The sequence below is a fragment of the Rousettus aegyptiacus genome, unplaced genomic scaffold (genome assembly GCF_014176215.1).
Source record: "Rousettus aegyptiacus isolate mRouAeg1 unplaced genomic scaffold, mRouAeg1.p scaffold_m13_p_8, whole genome shotgun sequence".
Classification (NCBI taxonomy): Eukaryota; Metazoa; Chordata; class Mammalia; order Chiroptera; family Pteropodidae; genus Rousettus; species Rousettus aegyptiacus.
The window spans coordinates 40,399,429-40,419,731 of NW_023416311.1; the positions used below are offsets into that span (position 1 = coordinate 40,399,429).

A 20,303-nucleotide genomic window follows, 5' to 3' on the forward strand; every position below is an offset into this window, starting at 1 on the left:
GTGACACTGGGCAGATTTTTGAGGTAAAGAACTTCTGTTTCCTCATCAGTAAAATGAGAAACTGAATTAGACTGTCTCTAAAATCTCTTTGGGTTTTAAAATTAAAACTTTCACTCTTACACGACTTATTGTCTTCATACTTTAACAGTTAATCCTACATTAAATATTTTACCTATATTCAATTTTTTTTACTAGTTTATAAACTTCTTGAGGATAAAAGTTATGTATTATTCATTTTTTGCAAACTCAACAAGACAGAGCATAGTGTTTGATAAATAGATCCTTAATAAATACCTGCACCTGATTAACTCTGACAACACCTCTGTTTATATCAAGCAAGATAAATAAAGCAATTTGCTTTTAAGTAATAAAACTTTAAAATAATCCCATAATATTCAATGTCATGAAATTAGGGTATCAGAGTAGTTTTTTTTTCTTTTTTAATTTTTCCTTTTGTTTTCAATTAAGTAGCAAAAGATAAACTTATATCTGAGAATTTCTTTTTAGAAAGCCCAAAGGAATATATTTGTTTATGCCTAGTTATAATCAGTATTTTAGCTCAGCCATTACAGGAACTTCTATAGAAAATTACTGCTCATTTTATGTCAGTTCTCTTTCGGCTATTTTATTTTGGTTATTCATCATAAAATTATACAGATAAACACTGGCCAGAAGCATGATGAATTACATTTAAAAACATGGTTACTTTGTATCCCTTTAAAATAGAGTATCTGAAATCCATATGTCTCTGGTCCGGATGCATTATAAATATATAAAATGTAAAAAAATATATATATAACTAATGCAACTGAATGATTAAAGTGTACATTATGTTTTCTGACTCTTTGGAATGGAAGATGTTTCTATGAATACATTCTAGTGGCTGTTTTCATCGACCACTCCTGAGAATACGTCAGAGCATCAAACTTTGTGTTAAAATCTTATTATCAAACTAATTTTCCTTACGGCTATTAACAAAAGCACAATCAACTGAAAAAGACCTTATCTAGGGTAGAAAACAAACTTTGCCAACGAGGATGTATTTCCTGATACTATAATTTTAAGTGCTTCTCAGGAATTAGAATGGTATGATCTTTTTTTTTCAGAGACAGAAACTCAAAAAAGGAGCAGCATTATCCATATTTTTAAAAATTATAAATTTATGTGCTAATTTTAGAAACTATAAATGTGCACCCATATGTATGTGAGTGAACATAAGCATGACCAGACATATAAAAAGATACATTTTTGATATCAGAGAGTACAGAATAGTATCTGCTGCATATAAATTTATTGTACTTTATTTAACATGTGAGCATTTTACAATTTTAGAATAAATTGAAATATTTAACCTAACCACCCACTTCATTAAAATATTTAAATAAATTTTAATTAAGGCTTAAAATAATCACAGAATCTTAGATGTAGAAGAGAACCTAGAGTCACAGATCTAATACAATATGACACTGAAGGGGCTCAATAAATAAATATTTGTGTATTTGATTTTTAATACTAGAAAGATTAAAGGAAGATAACCGAAACAGGGGTTTCTAATTTCAATTCCACCATTCATTTAAGCAACTGGCTCATTTTTACCTCACTTTTCCTTATCTCTAACTTGCTCTACCTATCACATAGCAATACACATTTAAACATTAGGAAAAAAAATTACAGAAATTAAGGCATTATTTTTTTTTACAAATATAAAGCTCGCAGAACCCCAATACTTCGCACTTATAGTGTATATCCCTCTGAACTCTTTTTTCTTTAAGTTATGGCAGATGATCATGTTATTTGAGTAAACAACTATTAAAGCTAGTCTAAATGGACAAATTTATTCATTTATCTAACAAACATCTAACAACCACTATATGCCTGTGGTACATTAAATACCAAAGACAAAAGATGAAAAAGGCGCTGTGGCCTGAATGTTTGTGTCACCCACCCTCAAAGTCATATGTTGAAATCCTAACCCCCAAATTTTATAGTATTGGTAGATGGAGACTTTCGAAAATACTTAAGACATGAGGATGGTACACTCATGAATGGGATTAATGCCTTATAAAAGAGGCTCCAGGGAGATCCCTAGCCACTTTCACCCTGGGAAGGTGTAATGAAAAGTCTGAGACTCAGAAGAAGGCCCTTATCCGGCCATGCTGGCACCCTTATCTCAGACTTCATCCTCTGGAACTGCGAGCAATAAATTTTGGCTATTTAGAAGCCACCTAGTCATTATTATTTTATTATAGCAGCCTGAATGAACTAAGATATGAGGTGGTAAAAAAAAAATCTCAATTTCATTGTAGAATGAGACACACATAAACTAATAGAAATATGTTAAAAGTGAAATGGCCTCCTAGCAGTGAGAAAGGCTTGGGCAGAGGGAAAGAACAGATGGCATTTAAGTTGTAAAGGTTGAGTAGATATTTTTGAAATAGCAAGGTGAGTAAAAGACAGTAGAGGGGACAAAATATGCGAAATTCAATATAGAAGATGTCTAGGGTGAGTGGTAGAGGGCAGAGGTTTGACATACTTGGCCTCTCTAGGAGTTTGTAGTTACTCAACAGTAGGTGGTCGCTAAAGAATTTTAGGCAGCCAAATGTCATGTCAGGTCTTTATTTCAGAAAAATAACACTAGATTAAAAGAGGAAGATTCTCAAAGCAGGATGATAAATTAGGAAAAGACTTCAGTCCCATGGGATGAAGATGATGAAAGCCTAAGCTAAAGCGATGAGGCTGGGATAAAGACATTAATGGAAAAAAAACATTTACTGTAAGTTGGCATGCATTTTAAATACATGAGGATTAAAAGAGAGAGAAAGTCTCTGTCTTTCCTTTTTCATACCCCATTCCAAATGTCCCAACTTCTTTGTGCTCCACCTAAAACCATTAACCCCTCCCAGGTTCTTCTTCTCCATCAGCAGTCTTTATTCCTAGGATGCTGATCACTTCATTGTGTCACTTCCAACACAGACACTATGCATTCTAGGCCTCATGCTGTCAGTCAGTGGCACCCTGACTACTTCTGCATGCTCATCCACCAGCCTCAGCCTGACTATGCCCCAAAGGGTTGTTTCCTGCTTGTGCAGCGACTGTGGACCAACTCTGGCACCAGCAACCAGGCAAATTTTTCCACCATCCAGTAGGCTGCAATCACATCTTCTCTCAAAAGGTCTGAACTCCAACTTTGGGGAGGGGTTCCCTCCTCTGAGCTGTTCTTCCTTGAATTTCTCTTTTATCCAGAGGGTATCTATTATAGTTCTCTTTACACTTTTGTAGTTACTCAGCTATCACAGCTTAATAATTCTTCATATTAAACTTCTCCTGTTTAAATTACTTTGTGGTTTCTGTCTCCTGATTGGGCCGAGAGAAATACTGACGACAGCAGTCAAAAATAAATAGCTTATTACTTGAGAATGAATAACATGGGAACAACTAAGAAATGCTTTTACAAATAATAAAAGGAAAAAAATGAAAGTAAGCTATCTATTAAGAATACAACCTTACGGGAACTAAACATTAGATAATATAATTTAAGGCTTTAGAATAAGAATTTGAGATATATAATAAAGTTTTACTTAGCATAATCTCTTCAAGGTTCATCCACATTGTAGAATGTGTCAGAATTTTCATTCCTTTTTAAGGCTGAATGATAAACCACTGTGTGTATGTACTATATTTTTATCCATTCATCTATCAACAAACACTTGGGTTGCCTCCGCCTTTTGCCTATTGTGAAAATGCTGCTATGAACATGGTGTACAGATATTTCAGTTTCTGCTTTCAATTCTTTGGAGCACATACACAGAAGTGGAACTGCTGGATCATATGGTAATTCTATGTTTAATTTTTAAAAAATCACAATACCATTTTCCATAGTGGCTGTACTGTTTTTCATCCCACCAACAATGCACAAGGATGTTTATTTTTCTTTAAGGCTGCCATTTAAAAACACCTATTCTATGCCATGTACTATGCTGCATTTTCATATAAGGACATCTACTTAAAACCATTAGTTAAATTCATATATAGTTATTTACTGAGTAACTATTATACATTTATTGTTCTAGCCTCTGTAACTACAGCAGTGAAAAAAAAATGCCACTGTCCTTACAGGGTTTGTATTTCCATGGGGTGAAAAAGACACTAAAAAATAAGAGACAAATATATGTCAGATGATGATAAATTCAATGGAAACCAAACAAGGTAAGGAGATAGAAAGTATGGGGAAGTGTTTTAATGGGGTGGTAAGAGAAGTCCCCTCTGAATGGTGACATTTAAAGAGAGGCCTGAGGGAAGTGAAATTGTTATGAGAGACTGAAACGAGCAAAATAGATTTGTTCTCTAGCAAACTAGTTCTCCCTTTCTTCCAATCATCAGGCTGTATTTTATTATATTGCCATAAAATAAATTATTAAAAAGAAAAAAATTTAAATTGTTTAAAAGAATTTCAAACATTTAATAAACATTGATCATTTCTTTATAGAGAAGTTAAAATGGGACACATCAATAGACCTAAAGGAAGACTGCTAGTTTTGATAAACGTGTCACAGTGGCTACTATTCTGGGGGTAACCGGAATGGTTAGGAAAGGGTTTCTGTTAACATAGCAAGTGAGAGCAACATTAAGTTATCCAGGTAAACTATGGCATCTTAATTGCTCAGTGACTCCACTTTCTCTCACACTTTATAGCTAACCAACAAGCCCCCCATCCTTACCTTCAAAGTATTCCAGAATCCCCTTTTTACCACCTCTACCACCATCATTTTGGCCTAAACCACTATAATCTCTTGACTGAATTACTGTAATAATCTAATTGGTCATTCTGCTTCTACCATTGTACCCCTGCAATCTACTCTCTGACCAATAGCCACAGTAATCTTTGTAGACTAGAATTCAGATCATGGATCTCTCCTGCTCAAAATTATCTACTCAGAGTAAAATTCAAAGTTTTACCAAAGCTTATTAGGCACTATAAGATTCCACGTCCTCTCGCCCCTATTATTACTCACTGTATCTTCTGAAACTCTCTTCTCATGGACACTCTACTCCTGCCACAGTAGCCTCCTTGCTATTCAGGGAATACTGCAAGTACCCTTCCATCTCAAGGCCTTTGCACTTGCTATTCTTGCTTCCTGGATTGTTCTGCCACAAGAATACACACATCTTTCAGATCTCCAGTTAGATATTACCTTACCAGAGAGAAAGGTAAAGTAATATCCTGACCACTCTATCTAAACCATTACCCCATTGTTACTCTCTGTTTCCACACTCCACTTAGTTTTTCTTCGTAGCATTTATCACTACCTAAAAGAGTATACACTTATCCGATCTGTTTATGTTTTTTCTGTACCTACTAGAATGAAATTACCTAAGAAGACAGGTCTTCACTTTCATTACTATGATATTCGCAATACCTAGAAGTGCCTGGCCCATGACATACTTTCAACAGATGTTTGTTAAATGAAGAGATAAATGAATTCCGGGGGGGCGGGGGGAACAGTTCGAAAATGCATTGACAAGGATATTAATATCCAATGCTTTGGCTTCTTTAGTTAGAACATGCAATTCTATTTGTATTTGTACAAATATATCTACAGGAAGTGGATGATTTAGGAAGCTATCACTCCTCTATTGAAAACAAAGCACCAACTGGAACTTTTGGAATAACTTCTGATCATAGCTAGAGAGGTAGAAATTAAAAGCTACTAAAACTGAAGGGCAAACACCAAATACTTCATTATCTAGGATGAAAATTAGTCTTAAAAAAAAAAAAAAAGCTATTCACAGTGTGATGGCTGAAATAACCACTATTTCTTTGAGTATAATATATCTATACTAATTATATAAATTTGCATGATCCAGTTTGCCAAAGCAAAGTAAAAAGTTAAAATGTTAAATGTCAAGAAATTCCAAAGTTTATACTCCTTGAATATTAACTTGCTTACCTTGGTTTATACAGCATTTGAAAGGTATATATAACAGGAAAACTGAAAGTTACTACACTTACAGAAATAATGTTGAAATATGGCCACTAGAGGAAGTATAACTTAGGAATTTCATGATTTCTAAAAAATGGAGTTGAATGCCAAGGTTTTTTTCATTTGTTAAGTACTTTAAGAATGAAATAAATAGGTAGCAAGAAGCAGCTGTTAGATGAATTAAGATTATATGACTTTGTCTTGATCTTAACTCATTTATTACCTAAATATTTTCATTATATATTAAAAGAAAACATGAATACAAATCAGTCATATATATTTATTCACATTATTATAAACCTCAATGAAGGCTACAATTATGCTATAATTTTACATAGTTTAAATTTTACAAATTTTACAAGAGCAAAAAAACATAAATTTGATTAAATTACATAAAATTATTAAACATGTCCTCTCATGCTAATGCAATCTATGTTCTATTCAAATTTTTACAAGAATAACATTGAAATATCATTAAACAACTTTTTCAAAAAGTTAAAAAGGATGGGGAGTTCATGACCCAAAGCCTCACTGCTTCAGATGAGGAAGTTAAGTTAGTACTTTTAATTTTAACCTCAGAAGCACAGGTCCCTGTTCCCCTCCTCCCCATGGCTTCTAGCCTGGCCAGGGCTATGGCTACAGGAGAAGATACCCTTGAGGCATGGTTTCATGATATAGACCACAAGTAAATCCTTTTATCAACTGAGAACTCAGCTCTGTTTTCTAAGGTATCAGCCTAAAACTCTGTAGTACTGAAGAAGATGCACTTAAATATTTCCTACCTATGACAGACACCATAAAACCATAATCAGTGTGAGTAAATGCTCAAGTTTGAGTGAATTCCTATGCTTTTATAGAACCGAAAAGTTAAAGGTGTCTGATAATTCAGGGTAGCAAATTGAGAGGAGGGAAAAGAGGCAGTATCGATATTCCTACAAAATACAATTAGCATCAGAATAGAATTTTTCATTATATAAACTCTCTCACTCTCACTCTTTCTACCTTTCTACCCCTTATGCTGTTGTTATCCCTGAGGTAGTGTAAATAATATCCTCCCACTCCTGTAATAATAATCTAAAGCTTTTCTCTCCTTCCCTCTCCATCTCCATCTAGCCTTGGATATTTACTTAAATTAATTTTCTCTCTATAAAAATGCCAGCTGGTAAGCCAATATGAGGTTTTTTTTTTTTTTTAACATTTTATATACTTTTCAGTATGTAATATATAAAGTGGCTGGGCTAAGAAATGTAGTTTTCCAGTCTGGAGTTATTCTGTAACCTCTAGACATATCACTGGGCAAAATCTTTTATTTTGGGCAGCAACCAACAACAGCTAAGTTTAGATATAATTCACAAAACAAAGCACTGTATTTGATTTATTTGCCTGAAATGGTGCAAATAAAACTTGCTGGGATTTCCTGCAAAGTATTTGCCCATATTGAATTATAATTACTTTGGGAAAATTGGCATGTTTGGCTACTCACAGATTCCTAAACTTAGAATTAGAAGAGTTGGGTTCAAGTCCTTAAGTTTTGCAAATAATTAAAATAACACTGTACATCTTTATAAAAATAACTAATCTTTGCATCTTATTTTATAGTTTTCCCTTAAAGAATCATGACCAACAACAACTCTGTGGAGCGATTATCACTGCCATTTTACAGAGAAACAGACTGAAGTCCACAAAGCTAGATGTGCCAGAGTCAAGAACTGAAATTATAGAAATAGCTTAATTGCTGGTTTTCTCAGCCAGACAAGGTCCAAGTATGTCACGAAGGATGCAGAATAGCTCCCAAAGAGCAAAGAATAACATGCTTAGTGAGTTTGCTATCACAGTACTCTCACAGCAACATAAGTCCCCAAAACCTAATTTGATTAAAAAAGAAGTGTAACAGACAGCTATCTCTCAGGGGCAGATACAGAGTAATCAAGTCTTATGGGCTGAATGTTTGTGTCCCCCCATCACTCCAATTCACATGTTGAGGCTCTAACCCCCAGTGTGGCTGTATCTGGATGGGGCCTCTAAGGAAGAAATTAAGATTCAAGGAAGTCGTAAGGATAGAGTCCTGATCTGATAGAATTAGTATTCTTAAAAGAAGAGAAATCCCTTATAAGAGAGCTCACTTACTTTCTCTGAATGCACAAACTGAGGAAAGGCCATATGAGAACATAGTGAGAAAGCAGTCATTTACAGTCAGGAGGAGAGCCCTCGTTGGAAACTGAATTTACTGGTTTCTTGATCTTGAATTCCCCAGCCTCCAGGACTGTGACAAGTAAATGTCTGTTGTTTAAGCCACTCACTTTGTGATATTTTGTTATGGCAGCCCTGGCAGACTGATACACTATGTATATGACCTACAAGAGTGGCTAATTATTAATTTACAATAAGAAAGTAAAATTACCAAAACTACGATATAGTCAACTGTATTCCTTATTAGAACCATGCTTGGCACCAAGAACTGAAACCAGGGGAGCCTGATGTACTTGACATTTTAATGGTCTGAAATAGCCTTCTTACCACAGGTGTCCCCTCAGTAAGAGATCCAAATTATTCACTTTTCTGAATTAAATTTCCTTTCCTCATGCACTGCCAATTCTGGTCCTTGTCTCAGACTCTCTCTGAGCTTTAACAGCACAAAGCACTTCAGCAACTTTGAAGGTGTACACACTTTTTAAAGACATGTTAATAAATTGAAAACACTATAAACTATAGACCTAGATAAATAATGGCTTTTCAGTGACTTTTCATATCTTGGTCATAATTCACTTTGTGTATAGACAAGATAATTCTCAGAGGGCAAAGCATTTTCTTTAAAGTTTTAAAGGTGTATTTTACTTGCCTTCAAGGATTCCAGGGCTCAGACTATAACCCCTGTTCATTCTATTTTACCAGAAGCACATTATAGCTTCTTAAGTAGTTGTTTAGAAAACATCATATCTAATCTATACCAAACAATCTCTCTGAGAAAAGTTATACTTTTTTTCCTCAAAAGTTATGAAACTAGGTTTCAGTGAGTGGTAAAGCCTAGAACCACACTTTCTTTTTTTTACTACTTCACATATTATGAGTAAACAAATGAAGTATTTAAAAATTCCTTAAAATAAAAATATATATGCTTATTTGTAAACCATGATGGTTAGCTTTTATAATTAATGTATTAAAAGCTAGAAAGGTGCTACTTTAGCTTAACATTTTTTATTTCATTAGCACTGATGGCATGAATATTTGACAATTTAGGCATGTTTAGAAAGAGGACTTACTATAAATTGAAAATTTCATCATAGATCTATCCAACAACTGTCAAATATCCACACTTATTTGGAGGAAAAGCTAACCAGTAATTAAAAATAGAGACCAATCCAGAATTTGTTTCTACTGGTTAGGGAAAATAATTACACAAAGTCATAAACCTAGCTATAAACCTAGAACTTCAATGAGGAAAGGGAAGAAACAATGTTTGTTTACTCATATTCAAGGCATAACCAAAAATTTACACATAAATTTCAAATGGTGACTGGGTGGGTTCTTCTTTTGTGGATCATTTAGTTTTTAAATTAAAATAAGTATATAATTTAATTTTTAAAAAACATAGGCAGTATTCTATACAAAAAAAATGGTTTTAAAAATAAAATACCAACATTTGGTACTTTATAATAACCAAAGAGCAATCTCTTACTAATTTAAGAATGTAATCCCACAAAAGAAATCCAATTATAAACTATTCACAGATTAATCAAGATACTTTCCTCATGTTGGTTTTTGAGGGTTTTTTTTTTAAATATAAGATCTATTTTATATATATATATATATAATGAGAGTTGATTTGCATATGTTTGGTCCAGCTGAATTTCTTTATGTGGAAACCTCCAGATGTTTAAAGCATATTGAAAAAGGCCCTCTAACATATGTAAATTTAAAAAAATTTAGTTGCTCATAAACCTGGAAACAAAGTACCTGGGTCACCTATTTATTCTAACTGTCTACACCAAGAAAAATTTCCTTTGGATGATTTTATCCAACTGCCATGGCAACAACTGCTGTCATTGTATATCAGCTTAAGCAAGGGAGTTTAGTGATTAGATATAATCTGCTTCAGAATTATTAAGGTCATTAATGTGGCTTTGGGGAAGCCATTCTTTCTTTTCGTAAAAGTCCCAACTTATAAGAATAAGGATTAAAATGTTTCATAGGAGGCAAGAGAGAAAAGAAAAATGCCTAAAATACACTGGATCCTAACACAGTTGTCTTTGTCATAAATAAAAGCACAAAAACAAAAAAAAATAATAGTTATCTTAAGATCTAGTCTGATTTTCACTAATTAACTATAACTATACTAGTCACTTAACTATATTGCCTTCAGTTTTCTCACATCTATTATTATTAATAAAATATTAATATACATAGTACATACATAGAAGTGTCAATAGAATAATGTGTGAAAACACTTTAAAACAATAAAGAACACATTTGGATTATTATAAATTATAGAATAAGTATAAATAATAAGATTGGGAAAAATTACTTCTAATGCTTTCCTAAAATGACTTAGTGTAAAAATGGTGGGTTCATCACCACAGTATTTTTTCATTACCTGTTTCACTTTACTACAACAATAAAATTTTAAATCTTTGAATTTTTCTCTAAATTTAATTTGTTTTTGTTTTATGACTCAAATATTGTACTGATTCCATTATCCAACATTTTCAAGTAATTGAAAATTAATACATATTTATTAAATTCCAAATATATACAAGGCACTAGGCCATGTCCCTTTATCATCAAACTGTAGGTTGCCAAGCTCCTTCCTTTCTTAATTTTTCTCTCTTGGATTTACATTCAATTTGAATGGTAACTTTACCTAAGATTCTCTCCTCCCCCAACTACTTTTAAGAAGAAATAAGGGAGGAAACTAAATTTATTCAGCTCCTATTACACACTTGGCACCATACCATTATACATACATTACCTCAGTCACAACAGCCCTCAGAGACAGGTATTTGCATCCCATTTTAGAGATTAAAAAAAATAAGAATCATAACAGAGAAAGAATTTAAAACCAGGTTTGCTAAATCCAAAACCTATAATTTTTTTTTCCACTAAGTCAGTAGTTCTCATATTTTTGTTTCATAGAGCAGTAAAATACACACACGCACGCACGCGTGCACACACACACACACACACACACATACACACAGGTGGACCTAATAAGGTTGGCAACATTTTCTTTTTCTATGAAATAATATATATTTTTAAAAGCCCTACCATCTACCATCAGTATTATTTTATAAAACGAAAGATAGTAACATGAAAAGACAATCTCTAAACAAGTAATAAGCCTTCTGAAGAAAGAACAGTTGACAACCTTATACTGATATTTTCCCCACAGCACAGCACAGGTCCTCCAACACTGGGCACTGAAGCACAGTGTTTCCCATAAGAGAGAAGTAGAACACAGAACCTAAAGCACTGTCCTACATATTCTTCCCTCCTCATTACAAGGGTGATAAGAATGCATGTCGCCTTGACTAAAGTCATGAGTTTTCTCAAAACTTTATATACCAAGGTTCTGAGGACAAAGAAAATTACAGAGGCCTAAAAGTAAGTTAAAGAAGCTCTTGTATCAATAGTCATCATTTTCAGTATTGCTATGTATTTTCACAGTGCTTCTTCAGGCTTTTTCTTCAAATATAATCTTTATATTTGATGCAATCAAAAGAGTGGTTAAAGAGTATAGATCTATTACCTCAAACCTAACCTAAGGGGTTCATGCATCTTCAGTTGGTTTCCTGTCTTTCCAGCCTTATCTATCACATTTAAGTAAAAAGAGCGAGAACCTTGTCTTCCTCCTGTTTTGATGCAGCATCTGATATTAGGATGCTAAAGTACTATTTGAGGGTCAATATGCAATGAATTTATTAGCTCATTGCCAATGCCAGAAAAAGTGTAAAATATTAATACATTTTACCTAAGTTTTCAAAAAAAATTTACATTTTTTAAAAATTCATAGTTCATCCTTAAAACAGTGACCAGCAGCAAAAGTCATAACAATTCCAAGACATGCCTATCTAAATACTCACTACAGTCTCTTCCATATCTATATTTCTAATTTTATCTATTTACTAGGCAGAGGATGGGATCAAGGATATAGGGAGAGAAGCAAATAGAATAAAACCGGTTGTTTGTTGTCCAATTGCACTTGGAACCAACTTCCATAATTCATTACCATTTATGAGCATATAACATATCAAGTACCACAACAGGTATTTTATAATTTCCAATTCCTGATCCGTCACTATTCCATCCCGAATTGTCCTCAAAAGTCTAAGAACGGAGCATATTCACTGGACACCTACAGCTTTTTAATGATCACTTAGAAATAAAGTTCATAGTTTTATAAAATAACTTTTAGGCCAAAATACTTGGCAAATTCTTTTAAAGATTAAATAGTATCCTGATTGATCTACTACACTTTACATGGTACAGTTAGGTTATGCATCTATATTGCTCAATTAAAAAAAATACTCTCGATTTTGTCACTGACTCCCTTTAAGGTCATGATGCAACGTTACTGAAACAATCTACGATAAATAAAATGCTTTCTAACTGTAAAAAAATAAAAAAGCTACTAGGGAGGTGGATTACGCATTTTTCTGGATAATCTATTTAGGTTGCAATCTTACTGAATTTCGTCATTGCATAAACTCTTTCCTTTGCTCAGACTGTCCATTCCTTTGTTTCACTTACTTTTTCAGCCTAATTTATATGTGTCTTCCTTTATAGAGCCTTCCCTACGGATCTAGATAAGATCCAGCCCACACATCTGTGTGTCCACACTCTACTTTGAGTAAACCAGTATTTCAGTATCATTTATAAGCATCTAGTATGTTGAGAACCATTTCCCAATTCACTGGGCACTGAAGCACAATCCTTTTTCTCTCACGTCACTGTGAGTCTGTCCAGAGGAGGAACCTTAATACCTATTTTCACTACTCAGCACCTATCACAGAATTTGGCAGATAATAGATTTTAAACAATGTTCATACTTTATTAAAAATATATATTTAATGAACAGAAATATATAACCATATTTGCCTAAAATATAAGAACTATAATTTGATCAACATCTTCAAGTTTTATTATTCTAATTATTTAATTAGAATAATAATTATTTAATTAGAAACTGACATAAATTGTTTAGCATCAATGTTTTCCACATATATCCTCATTCTTGACTTTTTTCCATTTTATATCGAAAATCAATTTCTAAAGTAATAATTTTATCTCTAAATTAGGAGAGTTATTCATTGAATGCTTTATAGTAGTCAAACAGATTTGAGTTCACATCTCAGCTCAGTTACTTACTAACTGTATGGTCTTGCTCAGTTTCATTTATAATGCACATAATAAATACTACCTATTTCATAGAGCTATTATGAAGAGTAAATTAATATATTTTAAACATTGGCACATCTAAACATTCAGTAAATGGGCAGCTGTTGTCCCTACAATACAGATTTAGCCTTAATCCAGTAATAATTATGGTCTTCTTTTAGACCACTGAACTCAAACAGATGTGTCTAACAAAGAACACAAAAAATACTTGTGTAACTAATAAAAATAACACTTCATTCTGAGTTTTTTTTAAATGGTGGAATGACAAAGGAAGTAAAGTATAGGCACACAGAATTAGAAAACTATCCTCCAATGACTTTGAAATAACTATTTTAAATATTAAGTTTATTAAACCTTGTATCCATTCCCAAATCCACTTATTAACAGTCAAAATGTTGGATTTGTTAAAAGGCCGAATTTGAATTTTTCTATTATCCATGAAAATAGACATATTTTTTCAACAAAATATTTGTCAATAGAGCCAGCTTACTTATCAATAAATGCTTAATTTAAATAATGTACTTAAATCCTTATAAAGATTAAGATGAAGAAAAAACTTTCTCCTTCTATAATCTATTTCTAATTTGGGGTTTATGAGTTTTTAAAATCAGAAAGGCAATACTCTGTCATTACTGTCATTGCATGAAGAGAGATATTTAACATTATCACTGTGGTCAAGGCTCGAAGCTGCTCTTCTGCTATGTCAGAAAGGTCATGGTATTGTCTGTGGGTAAAGTTTCTATGTTTTGTTGTTCAACTTAGTTATTTAGCACAGTATTTTAGAATAGTCTGTGAGTGTAAAATAAAAATATCACAGTAGCCACAGATTAATTTATTAAAAATGTATTAGTAATTGAAGGTCTACCATGTGCTAGGGACTGTTTTAGGCATCTTTCTACTCTAATGGAGTTACTTTCTAGAGGAAGGGAACAAAAATTAAACAAATAATCACTAATATGTAGTATGTTAGATGATACTACTTCTATGAAGAAAAATAAGGTAAGTTAAGGGGGATAAAGAATCACAGGCGAAATGCTACTATTATTTGTAATGTGTTCAGGGAAGGCTTCTCTCTGATTAGATATTTGAGTAGAGACCTAACAAGGGGAAATAGCAATCCATGTGCACGTAAAAGGAAGAAGCATTCTAAAAGAGGAAACAAAGTACCAAGGCCATAAAGCAGAAGCATATTTGAAGTATTCCAGGAAAAACAAAGTGAATTCCATGGTTAGGGAAGAGTAGAGGGAAAAGGTAACAGACTAAGTCAAACGGGGAGCATGAGATTATTTCACATATGATCTCACAGGCTATATTAAGGTCTTTGAGTCTTTGAGCTACAAGGGCAGCCCTTTGAGTGCGCTGAGCAGAGAAACAACAAAATCTGAATTACATTAAAAAAATTATGACTATTGTGTGAAAAATAAGCTCCAGACAACAAAGGAAGAAGCATGGACACTAAAGGCAAAGGTGACAGATTCATGTCAAATGTAAATGACTGGCCACAGAAGAAATAAAATTTCCTGAACTTAATGAATGAACATCGTGGCCCAGACCCTCTATTCCCTGTGATAAGATTACAAAAGATGTTGGCACCTGTTACATGTCAAAAACAACAAAACTGTTTGCCAACAAACTAATCAGACCTAAGGAAAAAAATAATTGTTTATATGGTAAATAACACTCATTTACCAAAGTCTTTCCATGTTGTACATTAATCCTTAAAATTTTAGGTGTGCATCCTCCAATCTGTCAGATTCAAGACAGGCAAACTATAAATCTAGGAATGAATTATTCTACTTCTGGGAATGGCAGACTAATACTAACTCTCCCACTAAGGATTAGCTAGAAAAACTTGAAAAAAAATTAAAAACAAAAATTAAAAAATATTTGCTTGAAGGTATTAGCGAGCTAACAGTGAAGTAAGTAATGATTTATAATTCAGAATCCAGAAGCAGCCCAGAGAAGTAAACTCCGCCTTTGGAGGCACTCCTGCCCTCCTGCTTAACAAAAGTAGATATTCGAATGGCCAATAAATAAAAAAAGAAAAGAAAAAGGCAGAGGCAATCCATCTTATTAGCAATTAAGAAAATAAATATTAAAACCACAATAAAATACCACTGGACACTCACTAAAATGGCTAAAACTAAAAAGACTTATTACTAAATTCTGATAATGATGTGGAACAATCACAACTTTTTACATTGTTGGTGTGTAAACTGTACAACTACTTTAAAAGTATATAAATATATGTAATATGTATATATTTCAACAGATTGTAAAAGTGACAATTCTTCACCCTTTGCTAAAGACATTACCTCTGAAATGTGACTCAGTAGCATCTTCCATCAATAATTAGAATCTATTTCCTTAGCCTTTGAATCTGACCTGACTTTTTGATTTACTCTGCAACAGGATGTGAGTTCTCTGCCAAACAGTGTGCCAGTTCTCTGCCCAACCTTCAAAAGCCTTGTGTCATTTCATGCTCTCTCAGAACCAAGTGAACAAGCCGAAGTTAACCTATTAAATGAAGAGCGAAATGAAGCCCACTCACCCCAGTTGATGCAGTGAATAAAGCAGTCTGAAACTAGCCTGCTCCCAGAAAACTGCTGAGATTAGCCAAGCCCAGCCGGCAAACTACCTCGCTCACTCACAGCCTCTTGAACAGTAATAAATGGTTACTGTTTGAAAACACTACATTTTGGAGTGGTATGTTATAGAGCAACTGATGGTACCAGAAGTGAGGGTACTGCCATCATTTAAAAAAATAAAATATGTGGTATTGGCACTGGAACTGAACAATGGCCTGAGACTTGAAAAATGGTGAGCAAACTGGTAGCAAAAGCTGGAAGGGTAAGAAAATTTTCATTGGAAGCTGAAAAAATAAGAATCTGTGTTATATAGCAACAAAGTAATTGGCAAAATTGTGTTGTCTGTAGTAACTTGGAAGATGAATAAGTTACTTAGTAAATATTTGGATATGCCTGAGCTCTCCAAATTCTGGAAGTCAGCTAGTTGTTCCTACCTGTCTATGATAGGGTAATATGACCAAAAAAAAAAAAAAAGAGCTAAAAACAAAACTGATCGGTTTATAGACAAAATTGAGAAGGAATTAGGAGAGGCCAGGATTAGCTGGGTTGGAAAACACAACTGCTTTTCATCTCCAGTCTCTCAGCCAGCAAAACATTCTCCAAATACAATGTAGTCTTGGACTGTAGATCAAATCAAGAAAGATGTATAACCTTTTGTTAATCCCTCTAAAGAATTATGGAGGGGCCCAATGGAGCTTCTCAGTTAAATTAAGGCCTTCTACATTCTTAAAGGAATTGTCTCACAGCAGTCTGATATACTCAAAGTAAGTCTAGAGAAAAGGGTATGTCTCAAAAACAATTTCAAGGCTTTTGGCATATTGTAATACCCAGCGATGCCATTCTCAGGCAGATACCCAACAGTAATGGGTGGTCTTATGTAACAAGAGGCATGTATAAGAATGTATTTATATTAGCTAAAAACTGGAAACAACTCCAATGTCTATTAACATTATACTGAATAAATAAAATGTGGTCTATTTATATAATAAAATGCTATATAGCGATGAAAATGAACAAACTACAGCTATACATTACAAGGATGAATATCGCAAACATAATTTTAAAGAAGCCAGAAATACAAGCACATAATCAATATGATTCCTTTTAAATAAGGTTAAAAATAAAATAGTCAAAACTCAACTGTGGTGTTTAGAAATGTATGATTGGGGATAAAAATTTAAGGATAAACAAGAAAATATTATCGTAGAAAGTAGATAACATGAGAGGGGAGAGAAGAGGAAGTTATTTTAAAAAGGCCAAGGAGACTTCTGGCATTCTGGCAATATTTTATATCTTGATCTGTGTGGTCGTAACACATTTATTAGTTTTGTAATTTACTGTACATCTGTGTTTTATGCACTTTTCCATATGTACATAATTTATCACGTGAAAAAGATGTAAACAAGTGAGGCCAAACGTCAGACTGTGGTAGCCAAAGAACTAAGAACATGTCCAGGTCTGCAAGCACTTTGGAATAAATTTCTTTCTTTTCTTTTCTTTTTTTTAAATAATATACTCTGCTGAGATATTATTGAATTCACATAATCAGAGCAACACTGATTTAGTCTGTCAGCCAGTTTAAGACTAAACGGAGAAAAAATGATTCCCTGTGTTTGCTTCATCATTCAATAAAATCTAGCAAGTACTATAGTAGAAGACAAACTGTCACTGTCTTATCAGGGGCACTAGTCATTCTCAATAATAGTTTAAGATGTGTGTTTAATAGCAATTCAAAAAGTCCTGATAAAACATTATTCCATCATTTATCTGGTTGCTCTTCAGAAGTCCCGCATAAAATTTTACTGTGAGGAGGAGCATTTGAGCAGAATTCCCTCCTAGCCCCACAACAGCTGAAAGCACCAGACCTAGCTCCTTCTACCGGGAAACAGCAGGGCTGAGAGAGCCTACATCTGACCTTTCTCAAGGCTTCAGTACTATACCCCAGCAGACTATCAAACTTGACATATGTGATAAGAGATGTGTGCAGCACAAAGTAATATGTTATATTGCCTAGCTTCCATTAGAACTTTCTCTTTAAAAGAAAAAGACACCACTATAAAACAAATGTTAAAGAATCATAAATAATAACTCATTTTTGTCCGCTTCATATTCTAATGATAGTTTTTGAAATCTGTAACACAAAGCATAAAAGAAGGTTACAGATTGATTCAGTTAAAGGAATACTTTCCTTTAAAAATGTAAACTCATTAAACAAGAAAAAAAAAATTCAGCCTGAATTAGCACCTAATAACTTTAAACAAATTCAGAGTGTACCAGTTGGTTGATGTTATTAGTGGATATATTATAAGGCTATTATAAATAAAACTTTAAATTTTCCTATGATTCCATAATTGTGAAATGGGCTACAGGTTGGTGGTATTATATTTTGCAAGAGCATTACAAATCAGACAAATTGTGATTTTAAAATACAACTTAAAATATTGAGATTTATGGCATATTTAATCCTCCAAATATAGACACAATATCTCTTATCCCACATGTTCCTCTTAAAATATGAACTGAACACTTCCCCCCTAGAGAGGTAGGGTCATTATCACTCCGCCTTGAACCTGGCAGACCTTTGTGATTGCTTCATCCAATAGAGGACAACAGAAATTATGCTGTGATTTTTGAGGCTAGGTCATAAAACTGTCATGCACCTCTATCTTAGGATGCTTGCTCTTAGAATTTAGAGGCCACTGGCTTTGGAACTAGGTGGAGACTATTAAAATCTAAACAGTCTTGAGGGTAATATTAGTGGAAGCCTAAAAGGCTTGGAAAGGGTGGGTGAGGGTTTAAAAGAAAGTAAGGAAATGTGATTAAAAGCTGCAGGAAAGGGGATCCTTGTTTTATTTTGGAAGAAAGTTTGGAAACGTTGTTGGGTGTGTGTGTGTGTGTGTGTGTGTGTGTGTGTGTGTGTGTGTGTGTGTGTGTATATAAAATAGAAATGTTCCTCATGAAATCATTGACCAAAAGTGCCACTGGGCTTCTTCTCACTGCATAATATAACATATGAAAGGAAAGAGTCGCTAAAGAATGAACAGTGAAATCAAAAGGAGCAAGGACTTGCTGGGTTAAACAATAACACAATGTGAAGTAACAAGGCCCTCCAAATGACAAAATGACTCTCAAATAATAAAATGGCTTCCAAGTAAAGATCAAATTCAGGGTTGTTAAAAGAACATATGTTAAAACTTCAGAAAGCTCTAACGGAGCCTAAAAGAAATATTCACATTGACAAAAGGTCTTACACAGTATATTAGTTTTTAATTGCTACGTAAGCAATTACCACAAACTTAGTGGCTTAAAACAACATCTAATTATTAGTTCATAGTTCTATAGGTCAGAAGTTCAGACAGGCTTGGTTGGCCTCTCTGCTTTGGGTCTCACAAGGGTGTAATCAAGTGTCAATAAGGCTGGCTTCTTATCTGGAGGCTGTGGGGAAGAGTCTGCTTCTAAGCTCATTCAGGTTGGTGGCAGACTGTAGTCTTGCTGCTGATGGTCTGCTTCCTTGCTGTTAATGATGAGCCACTTGGCTTACAGCAATACTTGAAGGAGTCCTTGCATACTTCGAATCTTTCTGACTTTTTCTTCTGCTACCAGAGGAAACTTTTTGCTTTTAAACAGCACACCTGATTGAATCAGGCCCACTCAGATAATCTCCACAGCCTAAGCCACCTGACTTGGGACTTCATTTAAATCTCTTTAAAAGATAATTACCTGTTTAAACAAAAATAATAATATAGTGTGAAGTCTATAAAATGTGTAAGAAAAATGTATGACAATAATAGCAAAAGGTCAGGATAGAAAAAATGAAAGTATACTATTATAAAGTTCTTATCAATGCCTGGAACCTGACGCAAAAAGGAAAACGTGTGCCCCTAGTCACATGTTTTAATGGATAACGTCTTCCAGAACATAAATTGAAAATATGAAACTTGGAACAATTTAAGTTTCAATATTTATTTATATCAATGACAGAATTTGTTATAATTTTATATTTCTGGCTTTAATGGAAGCAAACTCATCAATAAAATCTTTAAAATCGATTTCTTTGCTTGTTATTTTCAATTGAGGGAAATGCCACATTAAACAGTTTCTCTTAAACAAGGGATGATTGCAAGTAAATTAGCATCAGTTTATTTCTTTCACAGGGCAACTATAACTAGTATTTTTTTTTTTAAATTCTCAAGGTCACTTACACATTTTTATAAATTTGAACTAAGCAAATTTCATGAACCAGTTTTAGAACGTACAAATATCATGCTGATTTTATATTACAATTTTTGATACTTCATGCTGCTAAAACTATTACAGATGCCATTTCTACAGGACTTAAGTA

General features: G+C 33.5%; 1 protein-coding gene across 6 annotated transcripts in view; it reads right to left on the minus strand.

The window, feature by feature from the left end:
• COMMD10 (COMM domain containing 10) overlaps positions 1 to 20,303 on the minus strand; it is a 149,456-nt gene that overhangs the window by 76,746 nt on the left and 52,407 nt on the right. The window contains exon 6 of one of the 6 annotated variants that reach the window (XM_036225365.1): positions 19,209 to 19,681. The exons of the other annotated variants lie outside the window; for them this stretch is intronic. Coding sequence (XP_036081258.1) covers positions 19,667 to 19,681 — 15 coding nt within the window. The 3' untranslated portion in view covers positions 19,209 to 19,666. Of the gene's footprint in view, positions 1 to 19,208; positions 19,682 to 20,303 lie in introns of those variants that run through there. 6 annotated transcript variants of the gene reach the window in all.